The sequence below is a fragment of the Zootoca vivipara genome, chromosome 1, assembly GCF_965207765.1.
Source record: "Zootoca vivipara chromosome 1, rZooViv2.hap1.1, whole genome shotgun sequence".
Lineage (NCBI taxonomy): Eukaryota > Metazoa > Chordata > Lepidosauria > Squamata > Lacertidae > Zootoca > Zootoca vivipara.
In genome coordinates, this window is record NC_142582.1 from 49034078 (window position 1) to 49054003 (window position 19926).

The 19926-nt window shown below is 44.0% G+C and overlaps 1 protein-coding gene across 24 annotated transcripts in view; it reads right to left on the bottom strand.

Moving 5' to 3' along the window:
* Positions 1–19926, bottom strand: part of TNS1 (tensin 1) — a 310381-nt gene that overhangs the window by 179854 nt on the left and 110601 nt on the right. For 15 of the 24 annotated variants that reach the window (XM_088662779.1, XM_088662729.1, XM_088662773.1 and 12 more), the window contains exon 3: positions 12523–12560. In XM_088662779.1, the coding sequence (XP_088518905.1) occupies positions 12523–12560 (38 nt within the window). The other 9 variants (XM_088662862.1, XM_088662850.1, XM_088662795.1 and 6 more) reach the window with 6 other exon arrangements.

Sequence of the window (19926 nt, forward strand, 5' to 3'; positions counted from 1 at the left end):
CTAGTCACCTGAACCGTGCCATAGCTTTTCGGAAGCAGAGGAAGAAAGGGAATAAACAAAATTTTGAACAACTCCAGGAAGGGATTTCCCTGCAAAGCCAGTGATTCCAGAAGCCACGGGCTTTCGGCTGCACAAGAGGCTAAGTTCCTATAGGCGGCAGTTCTTCTGCATCCCCCCCCCCACCAATCCCATTCCAGCCAGTTGATGCTGGGGGCTGCTTTTTTGGATAAAGAGACCTAAAAGGGGGCTGCTTTTTATGGCCAACCTCATGACGTTTAAAGCATAACACTGACCAGATGTCAGCAATTTTAGCAATCGAGTGCCAAATAAGTTTGGAGCCAATTCAAGGAAACAGTTTCCCCCCTGGGGGATGTCGGGTGGGGGAGAGAGAGAGCATGCTCCACATCCCCATGACCAGGAATGCAGGGAAGGAGAAATTCCAAAATGTTGAGGTAAGAGCTTATTAGTAGCACAGACCAACTTCATGGGCAGCCCTGCGGTGCTATTGTAAGCAGTGAGCAGCCTCCTGCCCCCTACACCAGGGTTCTCGATATAGCAACCCAGGGTAAGGGGCTCCTAAGGATGCATCTGTGTAAGACATGGCATGACTTACACAGATGCCCCCCTTGGCACTGCATGGCTGAAGTACTGCAACATCCCCATGTTTGCAAGGCACCAATGAATGCAGAAGTAGCTTCTGAGGAGGTAAAAACAGGCCACAATCCTAAAGCCACTTTTAAAAATAACTCAGCAGCGGTCCTACGGGTACACAAAGTTACCATTCCTGAATATATGGCTTTAAGACTGAAATATATACTGAGGATTTTGTTATTCTTGTTGTTATTACTAATTCCATTGATATCCTGTCCTTCCTCCCCATAGAGCTCAAGGCAGCAAAATTCTGTGATTAATACAGGGGTGGAGAACCTGTGGCATTTAAGATATGGCTGGACTCCAAATGCTGTAAGTCCCCTCCAGCATGGCCAACGGGGAGCAACATCAGGAGCACCACAGGTCCTCTCATCTCTGGATTAATGGTATCTGAAAATATTCGCTGCTTAGAGGGTCTGAGCTCCTGCTTAAAACCAGCTTGGTCCCAGCTTGCAAGTTTTGCTGTCTCTGGGTAGAGACAGAACAGAGGGTGCAGGCCAAGGCTCTACACTTCTTCAGCAGCTACCAGGCAAATGCTCAGTACAGTGGTACCTCGGTTTAAGAACAGCCCTGTTTACGAACTATTCGGTATACGAACTCCACAAAACCAGATGCAGTGTTCCGGTTAGCGAACTTTACCTCGGTCTACGAATGAATCCGAACAGTGGAAGGGCACCGGTGGCGGGAGGCCTCATTAGGGAAAGTGCACCTCGGTTTAAGAATGGATTCGGTTTAAGAATGGACTTCCAGAACGGATTAAGTTCATAAACCGAAGTACCACTGTACAAGGAAGCAGAAACAGGAAAGGTGGAGCTAAGGAATTAAAGTGCTTCCTGCGTTATCCCTTCAAGAGGCAGATTGGCTGCTTTCCGTGAATGCATATGAAATATAGTTTTGTGAAACATAGGCATGGTGACTTAGTTTGCAAGGAATGCTAAACTAAATAGATAAATCTGAGCAAAGCATAGAGCTGCTGTGCTCCCCACTCCTCCCTTCCCCATCGTCTCTCCTCTTCCCACCAATGGAGTTGGGGAAAAGAGTGTGGCAGAGTTTAGTTTCACTTTTAAAGCATCCCTGCTTAGCTTTCTTTTCAAACCAGAGGTTCTAAGTTTAAAGCAAACAGCAGTCAGCCAAGTTGACTTCTTTGTTGATGAATGAATCACTTCCCATGAGGCATCCCGAAGTGATTTATAGTACAGTACAATGAAAATATGTATGGAACAGTTGCACATATACAGTGAAAACCTTTTAACACTCTTATGGAACTCACTGTTGCTTTAAATCAGGGTAGTTAGTTTGAATGCAAGCATAGGTAAAGGTAAAGGGACCCCTGACCATTAGGTCCAGTCGTGACCAACTCTGGGGTTGTGCGCTCATCTCGCATTATTGGCCAAGGGAGCCGGCGTACAGCTTCCAGGTCATGTGGCCAGCATGACAAAATCGCTTCTGGCAAACCAGAGCAGCACATGGAAACGCCGTTTACCTTCCCACTGTAGCGGTTCCTATTTATCTACTTGCATTTTGACGTGCTTTCGAACTGCTAGGTGGGCAGGAGCTGGGACCAAGCAATGGGAGCTCACCCCGTCACAGGGATTCGAACCGCCGACCTTCTGATCAGCAAGCCCCAGGCTCAGTGGTTTAACCACAGTGCCACCTGGGTCCCCAGTGAATGCAAGCATAACCTAGCCCTAAATTGTGACCCTTTAGAAGTGAAACTAAACTCTGATTAACTCCTCCTTTTTGGCCATTTGGTACAGGTGGCTGGCAGCGCGCAAGTCTGACATTTGAATCAGGATCATCCGCTGAACCACTGTTTTGAGTTACATGCAAACGTGGCCAGTGCATCTTTTCCTAACAAGTGGAAGTATGAGCATAAGGATTTATATTAGCTTGCTTTCAGAATGGTAGTTGTTCTAGGGTGATGGTTGTAACATTGGCTCAAGGTCTGGTTGCAGGTCAATCTTGGACCTCCGTCCTCTAAACAACATGAACTCAAATTGTACAAAATGTAACTGGGAAATCCTGCAGTGCAGACACAGCCTAGATGTCTGCATTGGCTATGAATGCAAAATTGGGTGGTCTCTTTCCCACACGAAAGGTCTCTGCCGTGCGTAACTATCAGAGCCTGAATCCAAAATCCAATGCTACCCCTTTGCCAAAGTGTACAGCCAGATTTATAGGTAGAGTGCTTCCCATTAAACGGAAAGTTGCGAAACATAGCTAGAGCAAATACAGAAACCCTTAAAAACAAAGAGCAAACAAAACACATCAGCATTTAACCGACTCCAGTCATGTGACAAGCTCACCACACTACAAGCACTGAAAGGGGCACTAGTTTAAACAGACGAAAGGTGACTTTGGCAGTTAAAGCACATGAAGGATACCAGCCTCCAAAGGCCTGAATCCAATTCCAACTGTGCCATAAACTCCCAGAGTGACCTTGGGCATATCCTTGTGCCTTTCTAGGGGCCTCCATTCCTGCCTTAATCTTTACTTTCATTAAACACAGCCAGACCCTTTAACCTTTCCTCACACATCATATATACCCATTAATATCCCCCTCAGTCATTCCTGTTGATAAATTCATTTCCTCCTCTGCCCACATTTCTTACCCACAATCCATAGATATACGTAAGGTTCTCAGGCACTCAGAAACAGAGGGGAAAGAATCAGAATCTGTTTTCATTTTAATTTTTTTTAAAGACAGGCTGAGTTGGGAAGGAAATGTAAATAATGGATGTGATTTATTCAGAGTACACAACCAGGAACAACAGGCTGAGGGGGAAGTGTTCTGTCAGACATTTCCTACTGATGGTATCAAGTATGGTCTATTGGACAGCATGATGGATTTCAGGGCTGCCATACGTCTGGAATTTCCCAGGCATCCCCAGAATACTGCAGCTGGAAGCAGTGTCCTAGTGGAGAGACATGTTTTGTTGCAGCTGAGGCAGAAGGTGGCGTCCGGTTGTGCTGATGCAGATGCACCTTTGTAATATTTTATTTAAATTGTCTATTGTTGCTTCTGTTTTCTGTACACCACCTAGAGATATTTTTAAATATATTAAGCAGTACACAAATTAAAGAATCAAAATTATCAAATCAATCCTCTCCCTCACACCTGGCAGCAGGCATTACATCAGAAGAGAAAATGGGAAGCAACTTTTGGCTAGTTCTTTCCAGTTTTCACTGCAGCTGAGTTTTTCAGAACAGGTGCCTCTGTTGTTTTTCCTTCTCCTCAGTCCCTCTTCCTTTTGTGTTGTGCCTTTTAGATTCTAAATCTGAGGGTAAGGACTGTCTGATATTTGTAAGCCGCTGTGAGAGTTGTGGTTTTTGTTTTTGGCTGAAGGATGAAGATTGCTATATATCAATCAAAGCTTCAGGTTCTCCAGTTCCAATCCCTAAAAGGCTTTGAAAGTAAGCACTAGTACCTCACACTGTGCCCAGAAACTGACTAAGCCCTAGCAAAATGCCATTCTACTTTGCCTGGTCCCAGTTAGAAGTTGAGCAAGTGTCATGATATTACATAATGCCCACACATCTATTGTTTTCTTTTGCACATCACCTGCATTGTATATTTTGTTGGCTGTGTCACATGGAAACTTACAACCAAAAGAAGTTCTCACTATACCAAAACAAAGAGTACGGTTCATAAAATATGCACTCAGGGCTAGGATCCTAAGCCACTTATGTGGAAGTGCATTCCACTGAAATCGATGCGACTTATTTCAGCATAATATTTTCTAAGGCTGGGGAGGCAGGTATAAATCAAAGCATGAATAATGGATAGATGATGAAAACCTAACACAGCAATTGACATAAAAATGCATTAAGTTAATGGACTGTTTGGGCCTGGAGGCGTTCAGTGAGGTTTGCCTTAATTCTTCATTGAAGTGTTTTACTTTACTCTCCCCCCCCCCCTTTTGTTAAATTAGCTTTGGTTCACAGCCCTACCCAAAGTACCTGTATGTGATTTGACTTGGGGGGGTACAGCATAGGTTGCAGTCCCCAGAGATGCTTTGAAAATGGCTTTACCATGGCGTGTAAGCCCCATTCTGGCTTTAACGCCATATGATGGCACCAATCTATACGTTCAGTGCTTGCAACAAGCGTGACTTGCCACACAAAACTCATTTTGGGTGATAAGTCCCTTGGCAATCGCAAGGTATGCTCTGAGTCTGGCAGATATATTCCAAGATCCATACATTCTACCTATCTGTGAGTGGTCAACTCCTAAATTATGCCTGCTCTCATCAACCCCTGTGGATCAAAACCCCTTTGGAGGTTTATGTATACAGTATACCCATTAAAGCCTGTGTTAAAATAAGCAAAGCTTGCTTACACAGGATTTGTCTGATGCAGTAAGTTTAAGCAGGGCAGTCTCGAGCAGGTCGCACGCCCTGGTGCTGAGGGGCGGAGATCGCTCCAGCGCCCCCGCCCTCGCAGGGCGCAGCATGGTTTCCGTGCGGCTTTGCCACGCAACGCCCTGCCTACCAGCCCAGCGCCCTGGCGCACCGCGCCACCGGGGGTCTACCTAGAGCCGGCCCTGAGTTTAAGGAAATGATTTATACGGAGTAGAATTTTGCATTGTTATGTTACCACCTAGGGACATGGCTGGCTAGGGTTGTATCCTGGTCATCCAGAAGGTAACACCAGGACATTGGGTTTCTTATGCCTTAGTTGTGAACCAACTGTGCTAGCCACAGTGTTAAAAGAAAAACATGCTGGGAAACTCCCTTGCTGAACAACAACTTGCACCTAAGGCTATCAAGGGCTTCCAACCAGGATTGCTATGTAGTACCTCCCATATCAGAAACAGGAGGTTTCTGAATAGAAGTTGCTGGAGATCATGAGCAGGAGAATGCTGCTGTGTTCATGCCCTGCTTTGGACTTCCTGTAGGCATCCGGTCGGTCATTGTAAAACAGACTGCTGGACTAGCTGGGCCCTTGGTATAATCCAGTAGGGCTCTTATGTTCACTGAGGTTTCCTACACAGTATCACAAAGGCAACCCAGAAGCTCGTGCAAAAGAAAAATTGTTAAATCAAATCCAAGATCTTTGCAAGATCTTTACCTCTTCAGCTAATTAGTCAAAGGTGGTAGAGGCATACAACACTTCGTATTAGTTCACGAATGTTTATTTTGTTACCACCTCTGGGCAAACAGTTTTCTGGGGATTTGGGCATAATGCAAAAACCTGCCAAGCCTGTTTGTACCATGAGAAGTGATCCCTCTGTTGAAGGACCTTAACTCTCTGAAAAAGATGTTGTTTGTCCCTACCTAAAATAAGAAGGATGAGTTCTGTAAGAGGCCAACTATCATGTCCAAAGAGTGCTTTGCAAAAATTGCACAAAACCCCTAGCTATTCATAAAACACGATATGAAAGTGTCCATATCATTTAAGAATGGAAAACATGCAAATGTTAGAAAATCGAATATGACATTATTGACTTTACCTCCCCCATGGGGCAGGTTTATGTGTCAAAAAAAAGAATTTAAATCTGTATCTTGCATTTGCTGTTGACATATGTGAAATAATCACCTAAGAGAGTCTGTGAAGAAAGAAGAATTTGTAAAAGTAGCAAAGGCCTAGCAGCCGAAGCTACAAATCAGACACTTCATAGTCAACATTTCCCCTGCATGAAATATACCATGTTTGCTGGAATATGCATAACTTACCAGTGCATAAAGGACACAAGGCTTTATTTTGTCAGTTATGCACTTGTCTGGGACTCACTCCAATTCCAGTTCCCCAAAAACTACACACCCAACAAAAATATATTGTACTGTGTTTACTACTGCACACACCTATCAGAGTACTAGACATCCATGAAGCAAAAATGGCATGTGTATACAGACCCCAAGAAAAGAATCAGTGGCCTTGCTTATATGATGCATTTGCATTGGATAACAGATGGATTCGTGATTTTAGAGGAGACGTTTTATTTTTTAACCAGCACTTAGACTTGGCAAGAGTAAAATTTGGGTAATTTGTTAAACAACAAGCAAAAGTTTAGAAAGGAAGCAAAAGTTAGCATGTGTGTGAGAGATGGATAGAGAGAAGGAGAGAGAGGAGGAGAGAAGCCAGAACATCCTTACTAACTTCCCTGCCAAATTTCCTCGGCATGTACACATTTCCATCTTCCAAATGCTGACACTTCCAGTGCATGATCTGCTCACAGGCTTGCAGCGCTTAAAACCATGTTTTTGAGATCATTGCCAACTTTGCATTCTGCAACTTATGCAACAGTTCCACCTTCAAATTCACAGCTGATAATGCTGAGAGGAACAATGGCAATATATACAGTGGAGATAACACTACCTGTGACTTCTAAAGCCCAAGATGAATGCTTAAATGGGAACAAGACTGTGCTTACCTCAGCTTCCTTAAGCATAATGCCAGGCTGTGTATACACCATACCTTTAAAGCACAAGACACACACACACCCCAAGGAATCCCGGTAAATGTCACTTAACCCTTATGCCTTATGAAGCATACTTTTCAAGTCTTGCACATCATGTGTGACCTGCAACAAAATGGTGCTGTTGTTCAGAGTTCCAGCCAGTCAGCTACACCTTCCTCCAAGATCCTAGAAGCTGAAAGGCTAACACACTCTGCCCTTGCTCTTCCATCCCCCCCCCCAGTCCACATTCTAGGGTTCCAGAAAATTACTGATCCTGGGGTGGGGGTGGAAATCCCCTTTGGGATTTTAAAAATGTTCTGTACTTCAACATACCACAGGGATCATGTTAGCATACTGATAGCTCCCTCCTCTTTCTCACTGGCCCACATTTTGGCTACGATACTGTCAGCAATCAGTCACTCAAGGTCACTGTTAGTGAGTAGGACAGTGGTGATGATGCTTCCCACCTGCATCCGCTGGGTGGTTCATTATATTTTTGTGTCAAAAGAAATAGAGAGAAAGGTGAGACAGGAGATTGAAATATCTGTGTCAGATTCGGAGCTTCTTTCTTGCACCAAATAGTGGGTGGGTGGGGGGACACTTTCATTGGTGTAGGAGCACCAGGGTTAAGTTCCCATGGATCATGGTACCAAACTTGATTGGGCAGCCCAACATCATATATAGGATCATATACATATGAACCAACAACGAGGCACTAGGTTTTAGCAGTAAAAAGACCTCTGGCAGTTGAGCACAATCCAGTATGTGACGTGGTTTCAGATACAGAGGGCAATATGCTTCACATCAAAGAGCCACACAGCGTGGATCCTGTCTCCAATCTAGAGTTCTAGGCAAAGTCCAGACCATTCTCAGAGCTCCTGCACAGCATTCAATAGAAGCAACAACTCTGTGCCCACCTTTCTTCGTAAGCACTGGGCTGCCTACTCTTTTAAGCAACAGAGGCGGGCCATGCTTGCGAGACAGTTTAGTGTGCATGCTGAACTTCATGCTAAACACACTCAAAGAACTGCTCACCAATCCACCATATATTCTTGGCTTGTTTCAGCAAGTCTCCTCACTGCAGGTGAAGATGCAAGGGCTACCCTGGAGCAGCAGAGCTTTGTCATCTTTCCTAACTCTTGCACGCGGAATACAACTGTTTTATCTATTTATATGGCTATAGTGATGCCTTTGGGAGCTGGGTAGATGTCATACCTAACAGAGCTGTACTCTTTAAATGCTTTCATATTTCTTTCCACTCATCTGATAAATTGTTTTTTTGAAAAAACAATCTCCTTGTAAAACACTGTGTGTTGTTTCTCCAGTCTAAAGCACCAAACTAGATGTTGCTTGTCTTTATGACAACAATATTTGCTCACAGACATATATGCACCTAATATGTGCTGTATGCCAAGTCATATATCACCTGACCCTGGGCCTTACCTCCGCACACAGTGGCATTCTGTTCTGTTTGCTTCCTGTAATTATGTCACTTTAAAAAATATACAACACAGCTAACCAATTCAAAAACATCAGAGACTGCCCTGGGCATCAACATGCAGGGCCTAATAGAGTTTTGGAGCACAAAAATACAATCATTAATCATTTTGCTATGATGTGGTGTTTTATTTGTTTTGTTACAACAAAACTTAAAATAACGAGTTTTTCAATATGATTTGTGGTTCATCCTATTTGTGCTGTTTATTCAAATGACTGAAATATTTAGCGCATTACACCTTTGAGTTAATCTTTATGTGAGTGCATATAATAAAAAAATACAGGAGCTTTACAATTCTAGTTACAGGTAGGTAGCCGTGTTGGTCTGAGTCGAAACAAAATAACAAAAATTCCTTCAGTAGCACCTTAAAGACCAACTAAAATAAAAACTTATTTGGTCTTTAAGGTGCTACTGAAGGAATTTTTTTACAATTCTAATGAGACTGTACAATCATAAATGGATTTTTCACATACATGGACTCATTCCCCATAGGACGAGTGCTTTGTTTGTGATGGTACTCAATGATATGGAGTAATCATCAGATTTTTTTCCCTTTTTTCTTTTTTGCTGCCCATGGCATCTATTTTGCACTGGCACTCATGGCACTTTTATCAAGATATGAGCACCAGAACATCATTTTTTACCACCACCACCCTGAATAAAGGCACTGCATATGACTATCACATTGCTATGTATTACTGATGTGCAATTTCATCAGAGAGAAAAGGATCAGTGATTCAGTGCATTGCCTTGGAAGGTTCTGGGGTGATGGGGTGACCATCAGCACTGAGAAGGGATAAGACATACTCAGGGAACTTGGTCATATGAAGGGAGGCTGGGGAGAATGCAGGATATGTGAGACCTTTATGAGCCAATTGGAATTGGTAAAAATATAACTGCAATTCAGTCTAAAACCTAATGTCTCTGGCATGAGATCTAAGTGAGCAGTTGATTTATTAATGAAATAAAACAGGCATTTCTGCATCACAGTTCAAATTCTGGTTTTGATGTCATTAAGCTAATACAGTACTCAAAATGGGACTTGTAGCCCAATGAATATGATTTGTTTGACTCTGGTTAAGTTGTAATAAACTTTCAAAACTGAACTATGCCACATCAAAACTGAGATGAAGACCATTTTGCATAACTGGGTCATGCAACAGCCACCGCATTATAAAGCAGGCCAATGGCCCACCCAGTCCAATACAGTGACCCATCAGAAGCCTATGAGAAACCCACAAGAACCTGAGCACAATGACACTCTTACCACCTTTGATTCCCAGAAACTGGTATTGAGAAGCATACTGCCTCCAACAATGGAAGTAGAGGATAGCCATCATGACTAGTAGACACTGTTAGCTTTATCCTCTATTAATTTCTCTTACCATCTTTTAATGCCACCCAAGTTGGTGGCTATCACTACCTCTTGTGGGAGTCAAACAAAACTACTGTATTTTAAAAAAATATTAACCTTTCATCACAGGGGAGCTGCTCCACACCCTTGGTCAATGTGCCTGCCCTTTACTGAACCTTGCTTCATTCTCCCTGGGCTAAGTTTGTGACCCCTTATTGGTTGGATTCTGCTAACCATCCTTATCTCCACTTTCACTAATGTCATCTCTGGTCCAGCAGTTTGGTTCATTGTGGCCATACTCCATCCTGGTCCAACACATCACTGGCTCCTTTGGAGAATATGATTGTATGATTCATGCTTCTCATTTGTGATCTGTTCTCATTCCCACCTTCAAACACCATGAGAGAAAGACTCAACAAGTCTTAATCTTTCTCCATAATTCCATCTCCACCTACTTATATATAGCTTACAAAGTAGGAGAGGACTAAAGACCCAGACCATCTTCACAAGGCATCCCATTCAACAATAGGAATAATCCCTCGAGGATCCTCCCCTTTGCAGTCCTGAATTAGTGTCAATATACATGTTACTGTTCTTATACAACAGATAGGTGTATAGCCCAATAGACTTATTAGAGCAGGCTTCCTCAAACTCAGCCCTCCAGATGTTTTTGGCCCACAACTCCTATGATCCCTAGCTAGCAGGACCAGTGGTCGGGGATGATGGGAATTGTAGTCTCAAAACATCTGGAGGGCAGAGTTTGAGGAAGCCTGTATTAGAGTCTAAAGAAAACAGGGGAAAAATCAAAAGGTCATGGCAAGGAGGCAATTCTTTCAGAACAGAACAGAACAGGAGGAACAGGAGATGAACAGGAGATGAAGAATGGTGAATGGTGAAGGTCAGAGCCTTTGACCTGACCATGGTAGATGAAAGAATCATTGAATTGCAGGCCTGGTACCCTGATCATCTAGCCCAGCACTCTGCTGAATGCAAGTTAAGCAATGCAGAATGCAACTGCAGCATCCTAAGCAGAAGACCATCCAGCCTCTGCTTAAATACCTCCAGGGAATGGCATGCCAGCTGGAGGAGTTGACTGGCATATTTGTGCCCTCTCCACACAAATGGCCAGGTCCAAACAGTCCCAGAATGTTGTCCAGTTGTCCACTGTTAGGACAATGTGGCAAACGGGCCCTTGCACAGCAATGAATGTGCCAGGAAGGGTACAGTCCATCAGAGGAACACGTGAAAGAACCACAGCTGCCACTACCTCCTAAATCAACCATGCAAAAATCCCAAGTAGGGGTGTGTGGCTTGGAACTTCATGCATCACCACTGGCACAAGTTCCACTGAAGCAAGCAAAGGATGGTAATGAAGAAGGAAATGCAATGCTAAGTCCATCTACCTTCAACAAAGATCTGCCCTGTTCAGAACTGTCTGAAGGAAGCACCCAGCCCAAATGAAAGCGGTTGCCGATGGTAGGCTGGGCTCATGGACGACTTAAGGGAGAAGAAGTTATGTTTGTGCCAGCAGCGTTTCTTCTGGTGGGCATTACTGCCCCCCATTCTGTCACCACCATCTTGCCTTAAGCTTAGACTGTTGCCACCCCTGTGAACAGCAGCACGAGAACTTCAGTTTCTCTTTACTTTGTGGAGATCACTGATATTATCCATGGACCGCTGAGCCTAGGTCTGCCTGGCTTCTAAGAACCAATGCAATCCAACAGAGACAGAGGGGTGGGCTGATTTCCCAATCTAAGCCCCACTTTAGACCCAGATTCACTAGGCAGCCCTGAGCAAGTCACTATCCGGTGGCCTGTATGCCCAGTCTGTTAAATGGGAATAATACAGCAAGGGTGGCATGAGGCGCAGCACCACAATAAGAACGATAAAGCATTTCTTAACATCAAGATCCAAACTGACTGGATCTTATTAAAGCACAGAGCACGAAAAGAGAGAGATTCTTTTGTAGCTCAACTCAACTGCCCCAGGCATCCTTGACTGCTTCAAAGGGCATACGACCTCCTAAAGTGAGTTAGCAAGGACAGAATAATACTCAGGTGGCTGCATTTATTTTATAGCCTTGCCCATGGATGAGGAAAGATCATTCACCTTGAGAGCTTTAGCAAACCTTTCCTGCTAATATAGCAGCCTCCTCTGGGGAAAGAAAAAGAAGAAGGAGGGGAAGAAAGAAAGAAAAAAATGAGGCAGACCGCCATAACGCTGGCCCGGGAAGGAATTTTTCAAAAGACTTATTGCAAAAAAATAATCATTGAACATTTCAGATCAAGGTAGGTACCCTCCTCTCCTTTCAAGCAATTCAAGGCAGAGGTACTCCCAGAGAGTTTGCAATAAGAACTTCCAGACCTGGTGGGAACATGGCAAATTTCACCTTGAGGAACAATCACAGCATTTTCTTTTTTTAAAAAAAGATAAACAAAGTACAGAAGCGTGGGGGGGGGGGGAGAGAAAGAAGGAGAGAGAGGAGGAGAGCAACAGAAGTTCCCTGTTCCTCATCCAAATGACTTTTCAAAGAAGATTCACATCAGACAGAAGGAAAAGGTAGCACAAACCGCAATGTTGTTGTAAGACAATGAGAGTAGGAACAAGGCGCTCTCTTACCTTGGCTTCACATTTCTTGTGACAGGAGAGCTTGCAACCTGTACGGAAACAGAAAAGGAGCGGGGAGGGGAGGGGTGGAAGAAGAGAGAAATGAAAAAACAAGAAATCTTACGTTTCAAACCGAAACATTCAAGAAACTGGGGAAGAAAAGGGGCCTCACCCAGGAAAAAAAACGGAAGCAAGGCAAGAAAGAACAGATGAGCAAATCCCCCCCCCCCCAGAAAAAAAAGAAGAAGAAGAAGAGGGAGGGGAAATCACAAAAAAAAAACTCCACCCAGCTCTAGACAGTGCTACAAAAGGAGCCGCTTCCAGGCTTTCTGAACAACTCCTGCGAGAAGGGGGAGAAAGGCTACACACCAAACGCAGGAGGAGAGAGGGAGGGAAGGCAGAGGGAGGGGGGAAGTAACCCTCTCCGCACGCTGGCACCTAGCCAAAGATAGCCCAGGCTGCACAGGTACGCGCCAGCCCGCTCCGACAGCTCCAGTCCTGGGGATAATACTAAGCACATTGTTTGGGAGCTGCCTGCCAGCCCACTGCGCTGTCAGAGGCTGCCCTGAGGCTGTGCATTTTTTCCCTATTTCCACCCCTCCTTTCGTGACTAAACTTCACACACACACACACACCCCACACACAAATGGGCCGAGCCCTCCCTCTTTGGGGGAGTCATGTTTCTAAGTCGTTAACTCCAGCAAGAATGTTGAAAATGTACAGGCTATGCTCCCCCCCCCCTTAGGAGGCAGCATCACTTTACGGTTGTATGGATTTGGAACAGGACCAGAAAAAGAAAAGAAGGGGGGATTGTTCCTCCCTCCTCCCACTGTCCCAAAAAAAACCCAGCTTAGGAAACAAAAGGATGAGCGTTCTTGGCCTGATTTTCTCATCTCATCTCACCTTGCTTTGCTTTGTTCAAATGCTTGTTGCAAAAGCTCACCAGACAGCAAGGCAGCAAAGTCATTATTTTATTATATCGGCTGTTCAGGCTGGGGAAAGTCCTTACAATCCATTTCCTCATAAGAGCCCTGTTCCCATTTTGCAGAAGAAGAACTGAGGACATGGAAGTAGGATTGCCCCAGGCCAACCACTAAAGTCCTAGTCTGCTCAACTAACCAATAAGACAAACCAATTCACAAGGAACTATGTTTTAAAATGTTATAATTGAAAGTACCATGATTCAGCAACGGGCCTCCCATCCCACCCTGCTTTCCAACTGTGGCTTCCTTGGCATCTGCATCTAATGTGGAGCTCACTGCCCTCTGCAGCCAACCCCAGCACTCTCCACTCAGGTAAGACCAGCAACAAGTGAAAGAGGAAGACAATGGGCTCATTCATGCTGTTACTTAATATCAGGCACCCCCAAACTGCAGCTCTCCAGATGTTTTGGCCTACAACTCCCATGATCCCTAGCTAAGAGGACCAGTGGTCAGGGATGATGGGAATTGTAGTCCAAAACATCTGGAGGGCTGAAGTCTGGGGATGCCTGCTTAATATGAATAGCAAGCTTCCTGTGCCACCATTCATTCTCTGCTGTCCATACGACATTCTCCCTCAAAATCACTGCTTCCAACACTTCCCCCTCCCACAATCCAGATTTCCTCATATCCCCACCTTTTCAGAATATCCCTGGTGTAAGAAAGTCTAGATTTACAGAGGGGAAAGTGTGGGAAGGCTGTGATTTGGAGGAGAACGTACAATGGACACTTAACGGAGCTATGGGAAGCTTACTATCCACATTGAACACAAGTGTGGAGAAGCCCCTTGTTCCAAAGACTGCTCTTGTCAGCATCATGATAACAAGCTCTTCGCAATCAACTCACATCACAAAACAAGCAGAAAGGTGAGTACTTTATAATCCCTCCCATCCTTTCCAATAAGAGCTGTGGTTGAGAGTTCAAGCTGGACACATTTTAACTAGAAATCTGCCACCACTGCTTAGCTGTGCAGACATGGGCAGGCTTTACAGCCAGGTAAGGATCCATTCCACTGCCATCTCTGGTCCAAGTCCAACTTTCTATCTCCTACAAGAGGTGTGGGCAACCTGGTGCCCTCCAGATGTTGCTGGACCTCAGCACCCATTATCCCAAACCCCTGACAATACTGGCTAGGGATATAGACAGCTGTCTTATACTGATTCTGCCCATTGGGTCCATCAAGTTCAGTAGCGTCTACTCTGACTGGCAGCAGCCTTTCCAGGATTTCAGGCAGAAGTTTCCCACCTAAAGATGTGGGGAATTGAAACTGGGACCTTTTGCATGTTAGGAAAACAGGCTATCACTGAGTTGCATGTGGAAGGGATGCAATGGAAACAGGAGTTCAAAAGTATATTGAGAGCCACCACCATCCCCCAGTCCAGCCCTACAAAACACCAGCTCATCTTAGCCAAAAGGCTAGGAGAATGTAATAACAAACTGTTCACCTAGCTGATAGGTGATCAAAATCCTCACAAGCTTGAGGATGAAGTGAAGGTGGGGGGGACTAGGGGGGAGATTATTTTTTCATGCTTAAACTGCCTTGAGGCTTTAAAAAATATTTTATGTTAAAAAAGAAAAGCCCGAGATAGAGCAAAGCCAGATGCATTACTTTTGCTCCTCTCTAAGGTTTGAAGTTGTGTGGGCACAGAACAGTTGCAGAAAGCGCTACAAGGAGGCTGTGTGAATTTCAAAGTACCTTCTATAAAACATTCCGTGTGGGACGGGGAGCATAGTGGACTCCTGAACAATAAATGCATACATGGAATTTCATGGGAATGCCTTAATTCCACAAGCACAAGTTCTCCCTGCCTCCCTAACCCAGCACATTGGTAGAGATCTTGAGCTCTTGATAAAATTCACTTCCCGGTGCCATCCAATTTTGTCTGGGAAACAGAGCTCCCAAACCAGCTTACAAGGCCAACTTGGTATCATGCATGGAGGCGCATTAGCCTCTACATAGCAATGCTCTGTGTATGCTGCCATGTCACAAGGACAAACAGAAAAGGCACCGAATGTGATACTGAGTGCAGGCTTCAGAGTGCTTTAAAGAAATCCCAGATTTCATTTTACATAGCTGCTCTTAGAAATGTGTGGCCAATGCCTACTGGAATGATGGCTGAATAAGATTTCTAGCGTGTGGACGTGAGACATCAGAACCTTCAATAGTTGCTTCTTCCTCCTCATGATTAACAAAATCAAATTCTGCAAAAAAAAAGGGGGGGGACCCTGAAAATTATGCAAAATAAAGAGAAGTAATGCATGCTTGTACTACTTGGGGTTTGTTCACACTGGAGTTCACTATCTGTGTGCAGCTCTTTGCCTTCCCATGTAAATGGCCCAGTAATTTCAGGTTTACCCAATAATGGGTATAATCTGATAAATTGCAGGAAAACAGATTTGTCCAAACTGCTCCATTTGGGGTTGTGGGTTATTTGTTTTGGTGCTTTGGGGTGGGTGAATCAATTGTCACTTTCTGCTGATCCCCTTTTCATGCCCACTACTTCTTCAGTGCTTTCACTTCATAACTGGTATGCTCCTGAATGGAGGTTTTTTTTCTTTTCTTTCAATCCCTCTGACTTGCACAAAAACAAAAAACTGAACAAGCAAACCACATTTAAGAAATTCTGCACCAGATATCCTGGGCAGCAATCTGAAAAGTTGGTGCTGAAAATGTACAATTGCTTTCTTTTCTTTTCTTTTTTTCAACATAAAGGCGTGTAAGGAGCTTAGCCATATATCAGATTTGCACAAAAACCAAATGCTGCACAAGCAAATCTACAATTGCCTGGGCTGTGTGTTTTTGCACAATTCTGGGGCAGGGAAACACTAAAAGGAATGCCTATTGGTATGAGCAGGAAGGACTGAAGCTGTTCCTCCTATACAAATTCAAATACATGCAGATGTGGGCTTTTCTGGTCTAAATCAAACGGAGGGAAAGTGGATAAATAGCTAAATATGCCCAAATGTGGAAAACATAACCATAAATTATTTAGGTTGCAGAATTCAGTATTTCTTGGCACACAATCTGAATTGTCTGGTCGCATAATTTATTTTATTCCATATTGAACATATACAGTGCTGTCCAAGTGATACACTTAGTGGAGGCAAATAACAGGTTGCTTTCACACCAGCCCCTTTTCTTTCAAATTTGCATCATTCATTCACTCATTCATTCATATTACAAAGAATTGAAACAACATCACTGCCAAACTGTTGCAATCCAACACTTCTCCTGTTGTCTTTCCATCCTTCCTTGGTTCATAGCACTTTTAAAAAATGCAGTACGTTTCCTATCCATCAGGAAGTGGCAAAGCTTTCTTATAGCAGCTAAGAGGAGCTATTGTGGGTAGAGATATCCCAACATTTCCTGGTTGCACTACCTTCCATGAGTGCCAGGCTACTCTTTTATTTCATTTATTTACTTATTTATTTGCTAAACCTGTATCCCAACTTTCCCCCAAATGGTGCTCAAAGCAGCTACGGGCCCTGCAGTGTGGTTCCTCCCACCACTGCTTTAAAATCCAAATGCTGCAATTAAAATAATAATAATAATAATTCCTTTGATGCAATACGTCACACTTTTTAATATAACATTTTCTTTTCCTATCAGTGTACAACAGCACAAGCATGTTTAATATACAGAGGAGGAGGAGGAGGAAGTGAAGAAAGAGAAGGAAGAGAGACAGCCAGCCAACCGTTGCCGCCACTGGGGAAGAATAACTGCATCGCCAGAATTGGAGTCCTTACCCCAGTTGAGATCAAGCACTGGAGAGACCATCCAAACTTGCCATAGTCAAAACAACAGAGGACAAAGGAACCCCAAGGCAAGCAGAAAAGACAGGGAATGGAACACACACAGAGAGAGGGGGGGCTCACCCACACTTCCACTTGTCCCATGTTTTCTTCTGCTTGTTCCCTGCTTTCTAGACATGGGTCCAAAGAGTTTTTCTTTCATCCTGCCACTTTCCCCAGGAAAACCCACTGTTTACTGCTGAATCGGAACAAACGCCAAACCGCAGAAAACCCAATTCAGGTTTGTAAACAGCGATCCCCCAGTAAACAACGGGTTTTCCCAGGGAAAGTGGTGGTGCAAAAGGAAAAAAACCTCCCGGAACTGTGCCTAGAAAGCACAGCACAAGCGGTAGCAGGGACAAGCCCACAATTACCACAGGAAAGGACTGGCCAGGAACAGAATGCACCCGGCTACTGTCCTGCTACAAAGAACATGCCAATAACCACACCGCGCTTGCCTTGTTTTCTAGGAAATGTCCCGCTGAAGCAAACAGAGCTTACTTCTGATTAAACATACGCAGGATCTTGCTATAAGGCCTAAGTCGGATGTAAGGGGGAGGGATTACAGAGACACCCCCCCTCATCAGAAGCAGCCCGTCTCCGAGTAGTCAGGAAAGTGAGGAGCCTGAAGGGATGAGTCAGGAGATGGAGAAGGAGTGCCAGGGCTCTGGCAGCACTGGAGAGCCCCTGCTTCACAGGCAGAAAGAGAGAGAGGTGGGAAGGGTGGACAGGAACAGGGCAGACCGTAGACCCTTCCCCCCCCCGACACCGGTATTGAGAAGGAGGAGAAAGGGGAGGAGATTCACTGTTCCGAGGCTTTTATGTTGGTCAAAATCGTGAAAAGGGGCAGTGCCAGATTCTGATTCGGAATGAGGAGACATGAAACCAGCAGCTCGCTACACTGTAAATAATGTGCACTAATAAAGACAAGCATGTGGAAGGTCGTTACTCAGGAGTAGTCATAACAACTCTGACATCAGCCATACCCATCCTCTTCTGCCTTTGCCATGGGAACAGTCTCAGTGAAGACAGCAAAGGGGAATGTGTTGCACTAGATTACCGTATGTGCCGTGTGGTACCATCATTTAAATATTATTTGTAGCTTATCGCCGAAGAACCATAGTATGGCTTGCAGACCAACAGTGACCATCTGTTGGCCAGGTGTAATTACAGGGCCACCAGTTGCTGGACCAGTCATAGGAATCTGGAGTAGGGAGGCAAGGGAATGTCTTCCTCCCCTGGATGAACCAAAAAAGTAAGGCCTCACCTGCACTATAGATTTAAAGCAGTTTCATGGCTTCCTCCCGAGAATACTGGGCCAGTGCTGGATTTACGTATAAGCTAAACAAGCTATAGCTTAGGGCCCCACTCTCTTGCCCCCCCCCCCAAAAAAAATTTAAAGGGGGAAAATGTATTTCACTATTAATATACTTCTTCTTAATTGTATTTCAATTACTTCGATAAAAGATTAAATTCAGCAGTAAGGAATATTAAGATATAAAACTGAGAAAAAATAAGATATGGGGGAAATTAGAATATTTAATGGAAAAGAAATTAACAAAATGAACCATAGCAAAGGTGGGAGTCAATACCAATTCTGCATTTTGTATTTGAAGTATTGTTATTGTTTCAATTGTTAAAATGATTAATTTTTTTAAAAGAGAAGAAGGACATCATCAAAACACCAAGTGTGCTCAACGAGTTACTCAAAGGCCAGGTCTACCAAGCCTCACCACTCAGACACCAGATATACCAAAAATGGAAGATCTGTTACCTGATAGTAGTTATATGTGTAGATACTTTATGTGCCCCATTCCTGCCTGCCCACCTTCACCCCATGTACACCCAACATGCCCGAATACTACCCCTTTCTGTTTACAAGAAAAACAAAACAAATAATCAATTACAGTGGTACCTTGACTTACGAATTTAATCCGTTCCGAACGGACCTTCATAAGTCGAAAAAATTGTAAGTCGAAGCCAATGGGGGGAAATTTTTTAAAACATCGCAAGTCGAAAAAATCCTATCTAAACCGCATCCAAAATGGCGGACGGAACTCCATTCGTAACTCGAAACATTCGTAAGTCGAGTTATTCGTAAGCCGAGGTACTACTGTAGTCCTGTTTCCACGGGGCTCAGAAATCACAGGACAAACAACAAACATGCTTTTTGATGATATAGCATCTTGTAATTTTGCATGATTTTGAGGGTTTAGTTCCTAATTTTGCTCTGACAAAGAAGCTGCCCTGCATCTCCACCCAACTGTGGTCTGGTAACTAACAACATACACAAGCAAAATTTTGCAGATTTTTGCGGCTGATGAGTAACTTTGACAATATGCAAGTGACATATCATCATTTGGCCCATGGTGGATTTCCTGGGTGGCCTTCATTTCTAAACAAGATGTTCACCCTTGGGGGGGGGGTATGCATTTAAGGTTCATTGCTCTGTTACTATTTAATGTGTCACTAGTTGATCTCGAGCTCCATTGGATGAGCACTTACCAAAGAGGAGGTTCTAATGCATGTAACTATATCCAACACAAACATTGCCTTCGCTAAAGAGATCTTGTGGTGTATACACACCAATCTGGCTATAGAGCATTTCAAAGCACATTGTGAACATTTTCTCATAAATCCATAT